This window comes from Mirounga angustirostris, unplaced genomic scaffold, assembly GCF_029215605.1.
Source record: "Mirounga angustirostris isolate CCGP_5_RB_7025 unplaced genomic scaffold, mMirAng1.0.hap1 SCAF_1, whole genome shotgun sequence".
NCBI classification, from domain to species: Eukaryota; Metazoa; Chordata; class Mammalia; order Carnivora; family Phocidae; genus Mirounga; species Mirounga angustirostris.
This window is the reverse complement of record NW_026991709.1, coordinates 153,805,112-153,819,561: the sequence shown is the minus strand read 5'-3', so window position 1 is coordinate 153,819,561 and position 14,450 is coordinate 153,805,112. Positions and strand designations below refer to the sequence as shown.

Genomic DNA, 14,450 nt, shown 5'->3' with positions numbered 1-14,450 from the left:
TATTTTTGGTTAGCTTTATTGAGGTGAACTCACATACAGTATAGCTTTCCATTTGCCCCTGAGCGATCTACTCTGAGTTGTTTAACTTTCCATTGCAGTGCTTTAACTCCCTAGTTCGATTTCAGGCCAAATGTGATCTAGGACCTATGCTCTTACAGTTGTTTCCAGATATGGCTTCAAGGGAGGCCTCCAAAGCTGTCATGAACTGTGGTACTGCTATGAAAAAAAGCTTTTTTAAAAAAAGCCTAAAGCTGCACAGGGAATCTTACCAGCAATGGAGGAAAGCAATTAACTGGTTTCTTATGGCCCTGGTCCTGTTGGCACTCAGGACACCTCGCTGCCTTTTTCCCTCCACCAGAGGGCAGTGTTCTATTCTACCTAACCATTGGCTTCCCTTTCAAATCCTAGCATTTTAGCTTCTGAACCGATCCCCAGTGTTTCTTGAAATTTGATTTGCCTAGATTTTGCTAGAAATACGCCTTTCATTGCAACCCAGTAGAGACATATATCAAATGCAACTCTGTATATGTATATATAACAAAAGTTTAATAAAACAATACTTGCCAATCATCACTCAAATTAGGTTCATGAATCACAAATTGGGTTGAAGCCTGTAATTTGAAATATACTGCCTTAAAGTTCATTAAGTCTGACGTCCTGCGTGTTTATGGATACAGGGTTAGAGAGGGTGTTTGCCTAGTCACTGCAAGACTTAGAGCCCCAGCCAGGACTTTAGACTTCTCATCTGTTGCTTTCAGCAAGGTGACATGACTGTCGAGATACATCTAGTGCTCCAGCCGGTCACAGCCACAGGGATGGAGGGTGTCCATGTATGTGTTCTATTCCCAGGACACTGTGCTTTGCTATACCAAGGAGAGAGTCTCCTCCAGCAGGGTTTTCCCTTTGGGAATAAAACTTCTGTGTCTCATCCACCGATTGTCACATTGGCGCTGGCCTCTGGAAGGTAAAACCTTTGGAGTCCTGCACATGGGTCCTCCCTGATGATTTCTGTTGCCTGGGTGCATTAGCCACTGGCTTAGCAGTGCTTTGTTTTATAGCCCAGAAGCCAGGCATTAACTCCATCAGCAAATTCCACAAATGAAAGAGGCAGGGAGCCACTTGCCATGGTCAGAGTGTCTGCTTCCGAAATGCAGAAGATGGAGGTTCTCATGTTGTCCCATCCTTGCTCTGTAGAATGCTTCCCAGAGGACATTCAAGATCGACTATGGTCACAACCGCTTCCTGAAGGATGGCCAGCCCTTCCGCTATATCTCAGGAAGCATTCACTATTTCCGCGTGCCCCGCTTTTACTGGAAGGACCGGCTGCTGAAGATGAGGATGGCTGGGCTGAACGCCATCCAAACGTAAGTAGGAGGGCACTGGGCTCTCACCTGGGCCTAGACACCCACACCTAGACAGAGGGCACAGCTGCATTTCTCCATGCAGCTAGCGATTTCGCTCCTCAGAATGGGACACAACATAATCTGGAGTTCCGGGAGGGGCTTGGCATCCCCTCAATTGGCCCTTCTTCAGATAATTAACCACTTCTTCCGATCTTGAACTTGGTCTCTGGAAATCATAAAATGAACCTTAGCTTAAAAAGGCAAAGGGGAGTGGGGCGCCTGGGTGGCTCAGTCGTTAAGCGTCTGCCTTCGGCTCAGGTCATGATCCCAGGGTCCTGGGATCGAGCCCTGCATCGGGCTCCCTGCTCAGCAGGAAGCCTGCTTCTCCCTCTCCCACTCCCCCTGCTTGTGTTCCCTCTCTTGCTGTGTCTCTCTCTGTCAAATAAATAAATAAAATCTTTAAAAAAAAAAAAAAAGGCAAAGGGGAGTAACAGTGACAGAGCATTTTCCGTGTGCAGGGCACTTTTCATGAAAGATTCCATTTCTTCATTCCCATTTACAGCTGGTGACACTGAAATTTACCCAAGCGCCTGTTTCTGGCCAGCAGTCTCCCTAGACTTTGGAGTGTTTGTAGGCAGCACGGCTTTCCTCAGCTCTAGGGGTCGTATGCCACGTCAGGTAGATTCCTGAAACCCAGTTTTCCTTGTGGTTCTGATGGGGTAATTCTATAGCCGAGACTTACAGAACTCCCCCAATAACTATCTCTCCTCATCTCTTCTGCTGTTGCAAGGTGACTAACTGGGGGGAAAGTTGGTGCGGCTGGCCACTCTGGTTTTCTCACTACTGATGAGGATTGCCGATAGCCTCTTCAAGATAAGGGGTGAGGGAAATGCAGAGGCAGATTCCTGGGGCTCGGGGACCTACCTGCAGTTTAACACTTCGCTCTGGGGGACCAAGGCTATCTGTCCCAGGGAGCCCTGAAGCCATGGGATTGTGGGAAAAGGCCACGAGCCAGGGGTCATCCAAGAGACCTCTGTGATGGCAGCAGGTAGCTTCATAATGTAGTCTGTGGTCCAGGCTGAAGGCAGCCAGGGGAACTGGTAGAAGTTTTTGTCACTTTACTTCCCGCGTGCCGTTCCTGACAAAATCTTTTGCAGGAGGACACAGGGGTCAGAGGTTTTTTTGTTTTTTATTTTTCTTAAAAAAATTTTCAAAAAGAAAAGTATACCTCTTATTACCTTAGCATAGATATTTTCATTTTCCTTTGGCCTTACACGGGCATACATAATTTTTACATAGTAGTAATTTGTGTTCATGTAATTCTGTGGTTTTTTAAAGTCATTACATAGGAATGGGCATTCTTTGTGGGTCATAAACTTAAGTGTCCCCCACCAAATTTGGTTCCCTTGGGTAACTGCTGAGAAAACTTGAAACAAGGCCTGGTTCCCAAGGGGCTGCCGGAGGGAGCTGTGTGAGTGTCTGAGGGTTTACACCCTGGATTTTTGAACCCTTTCCAAGAAGGGGCTATGTGTGTCTCGGCAGGTACGTGCCCTGGAACTTTCACGAGCCCCAGCCAGGACAGTACCAGTTTTCTGGGGAACATGATGTGGAATATTTTATTAAGCTGGCCCAGGAGCTGGGACTGCTGGTCATCCTGAGGCCTGGACCCTACATCTGTGCAGAGTGGGACATGGTGAGTACGTCTAGACTGGGCTCTACCTGGCTGGTGCGCCCGACGGGTGGGCTGGCAGGCAGGGATCTGGGAGAAAGTGAATTAAAGCAGTTTAAATAAGTCTCTAATTCCAGATCCCACTGAGCCTGTCACTGTAGCCAGCGCAGGCGTCCTTTACCTTAGGAGGTGCCTCAGCAGAGAGGAACCGGTAAGGGTCAGAAGGCAGGTGTCCTCCTCTTAGTGCGAACTCATGTAGCTCAGTTTCCCCCTTTGTAAAAAGCAGGTAGTGATATGGGCCCTGTCTCCCTCTTAAGTGGAATAATTATACAAAGGCTTTGATTCTCCAAACACTGCATGCGTGTGAAGTCATCTTTCACTGTGTTACAATTTCTAGTTTCCTTGGAAGTTATAAACCAGAAAGCCCAGTTAATACCTTTTCTCTGTGAAACTTTTCTTCTTTTCCCTCACTGCTAAGGGTATTCCTTTCCCTTCCCGGATCCCCAGATGTTATAATGGCTTTTCTCTTCTTCTTTTCTCTCCCCTTCCCAACCCCCATCCTAGGGAGGATTACCTGCTTGGCTATTATTAAAAGAGTCTATTATTCTCCGTTCTTCGGATCCAGGTAAGTTGTTACAGATGTCTTGAGAGAATTTATGATGTCTTTAGACATTTTATATCAGAAGTATCAGGTATTTTGAAGGCTGGGGTACCTCTGTACCTCTGAAAGCTTACTGGAAGTGTGAGGGTTAATCACTGTCCACTGCAGGCATCGAATGTGTAGGAAGTAAGGCTCGCTTGAACTATTTGACCAGATCTTGCTGATAAACTGGTAACTTTGAACTGGCATTGGGCCCTGTTTGTGGTTTACCGACTCACTTTAATGCTTTCTCTTCCTAATTTCTCATTAAATTACATGGCCAGTGATAGCATCTAGCTAATCAAACTGGCAATTCATTTGTCTACAGAGTGATCTGTAAATGAAGTCTTTTTCTTGTCTTTTTAAACAACTAGAAATTATTTTAGCTGTAAACCCTGATCACTCAGAAGGTCCCATTTAGCTGCACTTCTGTCTTCTGAAGACTTCAGTTTTTCCTGGTGATGCTAGCGTTGGAGATGGTGATAAGAGCAGCTAACCATTGATTAAATTAAAATAAGATAAAAAGGAAAAACACCCAGTAGTGCAATTGCTGGGTCATAGGGTAGCTCTATTTTTAACTTTTTGAGGAACCTCCGTACTGTTTTCCACAGTGGCTGCACCAGTTTGCACTCCCACCAACAGTGTGGGAGGGTTCCCCTTTCTCCACATCCTCACCAACATCTGTCGTTTCCTGACTTATTAATTTTAGTCATTCTGACTGGTGTAAGGTGGTATCTCATTGTAGTTTTGATCTGTATTTCCCTGATGCTGAGTGATGTTGAGCATTTTTTCATGTGTCTTTTGGCCATTTGACCATTTGTATGTCCTCTTTGGAGAAATGGTGATCTGAAGGGGCACCTGCACCCCAATGTTTATAGTAGCAATGTCCATAGTAGCCAAATTATGGAAAGAGCCCAGATGTCCACTGACAGATGAATGGATAAAGAAGATGTGGTTCTTATATACGATGGAATACTACTTAGCGATCAAAAAAAAATGAAATCTTGCCATTTACAATGACATGGATGGAACTAGAGGGTATTATGCTAAGCGAAATAAGTCCGTCAGACAAAGTCAAATACCATATGATCTCACTCATATGTGGGATTTAAGAAACAAAACAGATAAACATGGGGAAGGGAAGGAAAAATAAAATAAGACAAAGAGAGGGAGGCAAACCATAAGGGACTCTTAACTCTAGAAAACGAACAGTGTTGCTAGAGGGGAGATGGGTGGGGGGATGGGGTAACTGGGTGATGGGCATCAAGGAGGACATATGACGTAATGAGCACTGGGTATTACACGCAACTGATGAATCACTGAATTCTACCCCTGAAACTAATAATACACTATATGTTAACTAAATTGAATCTAAATTAAAAAATTGAAAATTAATAAAATAAAATAAATAAAAAGGAAAAACACCCCCCCACACACTCTGACAGAGAGAAAGACACACCATTCAGGCACTCTTTTCTTCATTCAACAAACATGGGCTGGATGCCTCCTGCACTCCATGCTTGGCGTGTAGTAGTGAGGACAGGTACCGTGCGTACCGCTCGTTGTCTACTGAGAGCTCATTGAGGACATGGCTCCTTGGCAGGACAACTTCTCTGAGACTTTCAGTGCAGCAGCTACCCATTTCACGTAGTCATTGAATCCAGCATGTCCTGGTCTCAGCTGCCAGCTCCAGGATAAGGGGGTGGCCTTGTGTCTGTTTGCAGGACCAGGTGTGGAGTGGAGTTAACCTGTCTTGTTTTCCAGGTTACCTTGCAGCCGTGGACAAATGGTTGGGAGTCCTCCTGCCCAAGATGAAGCCTCTCCTCTATCAGAATGGAGGGCCAATCATAACCGTGCAGGTAACCTAGAGACGAGCATGGGCGGGCGGTAGGGAAAGCTTTCATCCATCCACAGCATACGCAGGAGTGATGCAGCTATGAGCCTCACAAGTCTGTTTCTTTGTGAGGCAGTGCCACAGCTGGTGGTTTTCTTGAAGTTGCATTTTGGGGAGGCGTTATCGTTTTGAATGCCTGCTGTGTACCAGGCCCTGTGCTGACGGCCCTATAGACCCTATTCCGTTATTCCAACCACCGTCTCTTTTAAAAGAAGAACTTCGGGGCGCCTGGGTGGCTCAGTCGTTGAGCATCTGCCTTCGGCTCAGGTCATGATCCCAGGGTCCTGGGATCGAACCCCGCATTGGACTCCCTGCTCAGCGGGAAGCCTGCTTCTCCCTCTCCCACTCCCGCTGCTTGTGTTCCCTCTCTTGCTGTGTCTCTCTCTGTCAGATAAATAAATAAAATCTTTAAAAAAAAAAAAAAGAAGAAGAAGAAGAACTTTGAAGAGGTTGAGTGACTCGGCCAAGGTCACCCGGCTGGCAGGTGGCCGAATCCGGATGGCAGCATAGGTCCCAGGTCCGCTGATCCTGTGGCCTGTCTCTTTCTCTAGTGTGTCAGGCCGCAGGGATACAGCACAGATGGAAATGCTCCGGTGTCTGTCCTGCTTAGGCTGTCAGCTCTCGCTGACGTGGAAAGAGGATGTGCTGAATTGGGGGCCATTATATTTTCCCTCCTGCTTCCTGCCCCCACTCTCCTTCTTTTATCTGTCCTTTGCTCTGCAAAGACTGCGATATTGTGGGGTAGATCGTGTGCCAAGTATTTTCCCTGTGAAAAATGGGGACCCTTGACCTGCAACAACTTGTGATGTTTGCAAAATTCCTTAGGTTAAAACATTAAAGCATGTTCACTAGTCATTTGCCAAGGAATAAATGTAACACTGGCTGCATCCTGAAACAATGCGGTGCGGTGTGGTGCGCCCTACAGAACTGTGGCCAAGATTTCCTTCTTAGGGACAATACTATGGACAGTTGTAGGGATGCTCACTGTGGGAAGGGAGCATGGCCGCTCTCTTGGCCTGCAGGTGTATGTCGAATGAAGCAATGAGAAGGCGGATCTGGCCAGAGGGACCTTTCTGACACTGCACGTGGAAGAGAGGCCAGGTTGCTGCTCCCAGAGGGATGCCCAGGGAGCGCCGAATGCCCCTCCACCTGACCTGAGTCTGTACTGGTGAAGCATACAGGAGCCCACTTTTCTGTGTGAAGTTTCAAGGCTGCAACTTGAGTGTGTCTTTGCATGGCCGGGTCTTCTTCCTTTCTCTTAATCTCAAGTTTTCTCTAGTCTTCCTCCTTTTTTAGTCTCTGCTTCTTTCCAAGTCACTTTTAATTTTTGCTCACAACTTTTCTGTACCTTTTGGTTATTGAAATGCCACGAAAAGCATAATCAGATATGAACTCTGCAGAGGAGCACAATGTTGGCTGCCCTGGGGGCATTTCTTGAGTACATCCCTGGCAGCCTCGGATGGCCTGAACTTGACTGTGGGTCCTCCCCGGGGACTCAGCCTCCTCCTCCGCCTTTCACACGTCCACCTGCTTGAATGCCACCTAGTCTGTGTGCCCCTTGACTACTAAATAAACAAGTAAGTGTGGGAGCTACAGAAGAATATAAGAAAACAGAAAAGCCATAATTTCACTTAAATGTCGGGGTCAGAAGCAAAGCTTTTCATATTTTGGAGAGATTTCCTTGAATTTTTTCCCATGCCTTTAAAAAATTTCTTTTTACAGAGTCAGTTTAAACTGTGTGACCAGTTTCTTATCCGACTTTTCTTACTTTAGTCTTATGTCATAAGCATTTTTTCATATCATTAAAAAATCTTTGGGATGCCTGGGGGCTCAGTTTGTTGAGCGTCTGACTTCAGTTCAGGTCATGGTCCCAGGGTCCTGGGATCGAGCTCCGCATCAGGCTCCCTGCCCAATGGGGAGCCTGCTCCTCCCTCTCCCTCTGCTGCTCCCCCTGCTTGTGCTCTCTCTCCCTCTGTCAAGTAAATAAATAAAATCTTATTAAAAAAAAAAAGCTGATTTCCATGTCTGTCTACATTCAGGCCATGGGGCAAAATGATGGCTTTACTCAGTTCATGGTGTTGGTGCTCTGTCTGGGTGCCTGGAGAGTTTGAAGAGGCCCTGCCTATGTGTCTGCAGGCAGGACAAAAGTGAGGTGCAGAGAGCCCTGCCTGGTCCTTTATTCATCCTTATGACTCAGTCATGTAGCAAGTGTTCTCTTCTGGAGGGGTTAGCTAATCCAGCGCCACCTTAGCTGGTTTGCCTATGTGGATGTTTATCTCAGTTGGTACCAAGACCACACCTAAAATAAGTAAAGCCGCAGATGCCTATTAATAATATCCAAGATGAAAATAATTAGGAGTGGGGACCTTTCACGCACAACTTCGCTTCATCCAGTTTATGGGGTATTCCTCCTAAGGTAACAGCCCTACTTCTACCTGATGTTGTGTAAGATCAGCAACTTTAGAAGTCACAGTGCCTTGTGGCTTCATTAAGGAGCTTACAGGATGAGACAGTTAAAACTCTCAGACGGGGACCCGCGGTGGCCTGTTTTTGTAAATAACGGTACGTTGGCACCCAGCCGCGCCCAGTCGTTCACGTGTGAACGTGGCTGCTTTTGCACATCAGGAGCAGAGTTCATCAGTGCAGAGACGTGGCCACAGACCCTGAAATACCCCGTGGGCCTTAATTGAAAAGGTTGACTGACCCCTTGCTCTAGAAAACTTGAGCGTTCCTCTGGGTTGGGGTGTGGTGGTGGGCAGAAAGGAACACGAGGTGCAAAGGCTCCGGGCCCACTTAGTTGCTAGAGCTGACCCTGGAACTAGCTCTGAACTTGTGAATGGCCAAAGGACAAAGGAACACACAGCCATTTAAGTAGATCTTATTAAAAGAGGGGGGGAGAAAGAAAATGAGGAGGAAAGTATCTCGCCAGTATTTGCAAGCTTTTCTTCGAGTTGCTCTCAGTTATTTCCAAAGGGACACCTGTGGGACTAATCAGTGTCAGGAGCAGTTGCCCCGGTGGGGGGCGGGGGGGGGCGGAATCTGCTCTGTGTGAGGGGCAAACTCCTCCTTTTTCAAGGTGGCTTCAGGACCAATGAAGCTCTTGGTGCTGGGGATACTCGCTGCAGTCTGAACCTGTAACATGAAAGTATTATCAAAGGGAAGTAGTCATTCATTAAACTCTTTGGGAAGCAGCCCTGTGCAGAGAATGATGGTGGTGTTTAGTTCATCTCCGTCCTTCACCGTCCTGTGCCTACTCCCTGACTGTCCACAGGTCACATGAAGCTACTGGCCATCTAGCAAACAGGGAGTGCTCTCTACCTGTCTTCTTCCCTGGTAGTGCCTTTCCCCCTAGAGCTACCTTGGGCAGCCCCTCCAGAGAAGCTTCCTTACCCGTCTCTCCCAGTCACCCTCTTTTTGGAGGGATCACAGTTTCTTGTGCTTATGTTTAATGACTATGGATTCCCCAGGATCACAAAAATTTATTTGCCTATGTGCAGGTTGAGACTGGATGGCTGGGTATTATTGTCATTTTGTAAAATCGTGAACTCTAACACCAGGGTGTGGCATAATGAAGCGTTAGGATGAGAACACCCACATAACCACCACCCGAGATGGGAAATAGCATATGGCGAGCACCGGAGAAGTTTCCCTGGTGTCTTTCGTGACCACCCCACTCCTTCCCACTGTCCTGACCTTCACGGCTATTCGTTTCTTGGTGTCGTTTCTATTTTTGCCACCTGTGTATGTACCCAGATTTATAGTTGGGTTGGGCCTGTTTTGAATTTTCTGTGGGGGGCATACTATCTGTATTGCTTCCCTCAATGTCGTAGCTCTAAGATTCTTTCATGTATTGGGTGGAGCTGAAGGTCATTCATTTTATTGCTTCACAGCAATGTTTCTTCACCTTTTCTTCGTTGTTGCCCCTAAAGAGTCTCTTTAGACATTTTTTTCTAACTACCTCCCCCACGAAATTTTAATGCCTTCCATCTACTGTATAAGTGTATGTATATCTGTGCTTTACAGATGAAAAAGAGTAAGGTGTCCTTTTCTCCTGTAAGAATCAACTTTCACCTCTTTGGGGGTGCTGTCCTCCCCCATTGAGAGTTCGCGAAGGTGGAAATGTGCCCTCAGGACTATTGCCATTTTGCACCTGACAATCCTTTGTGTGGAGGCTGACAAGTAGGAGGTTTAGGAGCATCCCTGGCCTCTACCCATTGGGGTGCCAGCAGCACACTCCCCCCTCCCGCCACTTGTGACAACCCAAAATATCTGCAGGTTTGTCATATGTTCCCTGGGGGGACAATAACTCCTGGTTGAAAACCACTGATGCTATATTCAACGCAGACTGAGCGTTGGTGATGGAGCACAAAAAGGAGGAGGACCACCTGAACGTTTGACAGCAGATCAAGGAAATGATGGGGTACATCCTTATCCAGCCAGCATTTGTCCTCGTTACTGCCGTGGACATTTTGCATAATGTGTTAAGGTGCAAAACTTACGTTACAACTGGTGCAAGCAATGTGATACCAGTTTTGAGAACAGAGAACAATGACTGTGTATTATCGTGTGTATTTAGGGTGTGTGTAGGTGTGTAAATCTGGAAAACTAAGCCAGAATGCTTATAGCACTTATCTCTGGAGAAAGGAATTAACACATGGTTTTTCTATTTTCTTTGCATTTCCCCCCATTTTCTAATATTCTACCATGGGAAGATCTTATTTATGTCACATTTAAAGTACCTATTATTTAGTACCGGCTAGAACATCACCACAATCCAAAACCGACGTGGTGGTTTTTGTTTTTCTTACTTTGGTGGAGTGGGACATAGTAGAAGGTAAGTTTTTATGCTGAATTGCTCTTTGGAAAATGAGTGTTTGAGGACCGAGGGTAAGAAATATTTTTGGCAGTCATTGGGCCTTGTCATCTCTCATAGATGCTCAGGTATTGTCTACAAACAAAAGCTTGCCTTAGAATGAGGGTATCGGGCTCTCCTGATTTCCCCCGCCTCTTTTGTAATTTGTAGGTTGAAAATGAATATGGCAGCTACTTCACCTGTGATTATGACTACCTGCGGTTCCTGCAGAAGCTCTTCCGCTACCACCTGGGCACTGACGTGCTCCTGTTCACCACTGACGGGGCACATGAGACATTCCTGCAGTGCGGGGCGCTGCAGGGGCTCTATGCCACAGTGGACTTCGGACCAGGTTGGTGTTTGTAATCACAGTAAAACCCAGCTAAGGCCATGAGGGCTTGGGCAGTGAACTCCATCAGTCGCTCAGGGCAGCTGTGTGTTAAGTGGGAACATTGAATGAGATCTCTCAAATTTTCCTTTACGGAGGAGCAGGTGAAATGGAATAATGAATAAAGCACCCCACCGGTGCGCAGATTTTATTTAAGCTGATTGGCCCTTTTGGGCAAGGGCTCCGTCTTTAGCGCTGGTGAACGCACCTGGAGGGTCAGCCACTGGCGGGGTGCGGTGGGCCTGTCCGCCCTGGAGTGCAGGGAACTTCCCTGCGCTTCCGTTCTCTTTCTGCGGAACTCAACACTATGAACCAGGACGGCCTGCAGGTGGTTAGTGGATGCTGCACAAATTGTGTTCCTTGACCGGTTCATGCTGTGTAAGCTGCAGAGGCTCCACACAGGCAGGTTCTGGGGGCAGGCAGTGTGGCCCGGAGGCTCCTGGCTCCCGTAAACGTTAAGAGAGCAGCTTTCATGAAGGGCATGACGCCGACAGGCAGCGTGTGCGCCTGAAAAGGGTCCCGGATTGGACTTGCCTGCTTGCTTTCTATCTTTCTGTGCTATGAAGGACATTATTGGGACAATCGAATTTTTTGAATCAATTCTGTGGATTACATAACAGGATTGTATCCATGTTAATTTCCTGGTTTTTTATAATTGTATTGTGTTTATTTGAAGGATGCCCTTGCTCTTAGAGAACGTACACTGAAATATTTGGGTAAAGGGAATTCATGTCTGCAACTTACTCATAAATGGTTCAAAAAAAATAAGTGTATTGAGAGAGAGAGAAACTGATAAAGCAAATGTGGCAAAATATTAACAATTGGGGAATCTTGGTTCTTTGGGAGTATGAATTCTTTGTTCTATTCTCACAACTCTTCTCTAAGTTTGAAATTACTTCAAAATAAATGTTAACACCCGTCCCGTCCCCCCCCCCAAAAAATAGCTGTCTTCAAGTAGCATAAAGACACCATTGCCTTCCTGGCTGAGGGGTAGGACAGCCTGCCCACAACACACACCCAGTGCTGGCTTTCTCTCGAGACGCATGTACGGAAGACTGAAGTTGCACTTTGCAAGACATGTCTCTACGTTAGCATAAAAGAAAAGGACTGGCTTTAGGTGAATGGAGTGTTTCTAGACACATGGTGCGTGGCTGCGAGCATCTGGTGCTGAAATAACCCATCTACAAAGAGCGGCCCGGGAAGTGGCCCGCTGGTTTCCTCCTGCCTTGGCACACTTCCCATCACAGTGATGAAGAAGTGCATAGCTTTCTGTTGGGAGCAACAACGGGAAGGTTATCCCGAGTCTGTCCTAAGCATTACGTGTGCAGGGGCGGGGGATAGCGCACCGGCTGTGGCTCTGGGTTGAAGGACAGCCCACTGGAAGGCCCGTGGTCGCGGGGCAGGTGGGGCTCGGGGCAGGCTCGTTCATGTGTGTGAGACGGGGGGCAGCGCCCAGGGTCAGGTCACGGGAGGAAGCTCATGAGAACAGAACTGAGAGATCTGAATGCCACCCGACGCTTAATAGTGAGACATTAACAGCCATAAAGTAAATGAGATTGCACTCTGGCTGAGCACGTTCTCTCCTGAAACCTGGCCTTACAGAGAGCAAGGGGTTATTTGGAGGTCTTGGCCACTGTCACTTCCACTGTGGGTGCTGTGGGAAGTGGGTCGTGAAGTTTGGGGCCAGGGGGTCCCCTGCTCTGACTAGAGAGACACTCTTCATTGTTGCTCGGTCACAGAAGGAGGGCAGACCACTGCCTCTGTCGGGGAGAGCTTCGTTCCCTTTAGAGGAGGGAGAAAGAAGACACCAGGAGCAAGCTCGCATGCAGGCATCTTAATGGGGTATTTTAGGAGGAAAACTTGAGGGCACATACCACGTAGCCTGGGATGGCCAATGATGTACAAATTCAAAATCAGCATATATGCCATGATTCAGGCAGAAAGACAGACCACGTCCATCCCTTTGATCCGTTAAGTACTGGGCGGATGTCTGTGGCACCACTATATGCGTGGTGCTGTGGAGGCTGCAAGGAAGTACCTTCAAAGCAAGCCCCTCCTGTAGGGAGCCTCTAGGTCAGATGTCCATGTGAAGAGAAGAGCACAAAACACGTGTCCAGGCCTTGGGGAAACTCAGAGAAGACAAGCCTGCGACGTGATCTCCTGAGGCAGTGCAGTCAGGAGAGGCCAAGGGGACCACTCAGAGAGGAAGCAGTCTTGCCTGGTCCCCACACGTCCATTGGGTGGATGGTCCAAGGCCAGCCTGCAGCTGATGGGGCGGTGTTCCAGGCCCACGGGCCTGTGGCGAAGCATGGGGCCTCAGGCTGAAGGTCTGTGAAGGACTCCTTTTATTTAGCTTCTTATCATTCCCATGATTCTCCCTCTTGTAATTTTCAGGTGCCAACATCACCGCTGCTTTCGGAATCCAGAGAAAGAGTGAGCCCAGAGGGCCGTTGGTAAGAATTGGGGATGAGGTGTGGGTTTGCTTGCACTAAGGGAATAGGGCCTTGTTTTCTCTGGCTGAGGGGTCAGCAGCTGATGGGACTGTGGGCACGTGGCCCTCTGGACACATGAGTGACAGCAGCTGTACTCTTACTGGAAACCGCGGCCCTGCTCTTGAGTGGAACAAGATGGGGACAAATGTGAGAGTCTGCCATGGATCAGGTTGTGCTCTTGCATGCTTCATCCCATTTGGCCTTGCTCATGGGTAATATCATGGTGTCCCTTTTCACGAGGCTCAGAGAACAGGTCACTTACCAGGGTCGCAAAGCCGGTGAGTGGCAGTGCCAGGATCCGAGATCAGTGTGGTGTTTCCCGAGATCTCTTTGCGACAGAGCTTCTCCATCTTCCCTGTGCTCCTGAGTCACGTGGGAATCTTGGTGAAGATGCCAGCTTTGATCTGCTGGGCCCAGGGTGGGCCCCGAGGTTCTGCGTTTGTGACAGGCAGCCTGGCGAGCACACGTCGAGTTGCAGGGCCCTGTGGTGCGCAGGGCAGGCCGCAGGGGAGCTGATGGCAAGACCCCGGCAGGTCTGAACGGTCCTTCAGCTCTTCACGCTCGGCTCTTCCCTGCTCTATACTTGTTCCTGTTGTTTCTCGGCACAGTTTAAGGGCTGATGTCCTGTGCCTGCCCTGCGGCAGGTGCACAGAGCCTTTGCTGCTTGGTGAGCTGTGGAGAACCTGCATTCACAGACCCGGCGGGGAGCGGTGGCCGGGGAGGGGGTTCCCAGACCCTGAGACAAGAAGGCCCCAGAACACGTCCAGACTTCTTTTTCCTTCTCAAGATGAAGGGCGTGGCAGGGTAATGTTCAGGAGAAACATGAAGTGCTTAGGGCCTGCTTTGCAGAACCACTTGGACGAGTCCACCTCACTTGAAGTCAACCTGGGACCTAAAAATCTGGACTGACACAAAGGGTGAACTTAGACCGGATCATTTTATTAGAATATTTTGCCGTCTAATTCTTTTGCCCAACAAACTTTCCTGCCTGTTTAAACTCAGGGTTGGCTAACAAAATTTTGTTGCAGGGACAACTTTTCAGGAATATCTGTGTCGTCGGTGCCTAAACACTGAATTTGGGCAGTGCTGTCATTGGAACCCCCCAGGGGCTCCCCAGCTCTGGGTCAAGCACTACATGTAACACACGGCTCTCCACCCGTCCTTCGGTGGAG

General features: G+C 48.1%; 1 protein-coding gene across 2 annotated transcripts in view; it reads left to right on the top strand.

The window, feature by feature from the left end:
* GLB1 (galactosidase beta 1) overlaps positions 1 to 14,450 on the top strand; it is an 81,555-nt gene that overhangs the window by 21,635 nt on the left and 45,470 nt on the right. For both annotated transcript variants that reach the window (XM_045904096.3, XM_064590402.1), the window contains exons 2-7: positions 1,195 to 1,364; positions 2,886 to 3,036; positions 3,577 to 3,637; positions 5,417 to 5,511; positions 10,570 to 10,750; positions 13,181 to 13,239. In XM_045904096.3, coding sequence (XP_045760052.1) covers positions 1,195 to 1,364; positions 2,886 to 3,036; positions 3,577 to 3,637; positions 5,417 to 5,511; positions 10,570 to 10,750; positions 13,181 to 13,239 — 717 coding nt within the window. The remainder of the gene's footprint in view (positions 1 to 1,194; positions 1,365 to 2,885; positions 3,037 to 3,576; positions 3,638 to 5,416; positions 5,512 to 10,569; positions 10,751 to 13,180; positions 13,240 to 14,450) is intronic.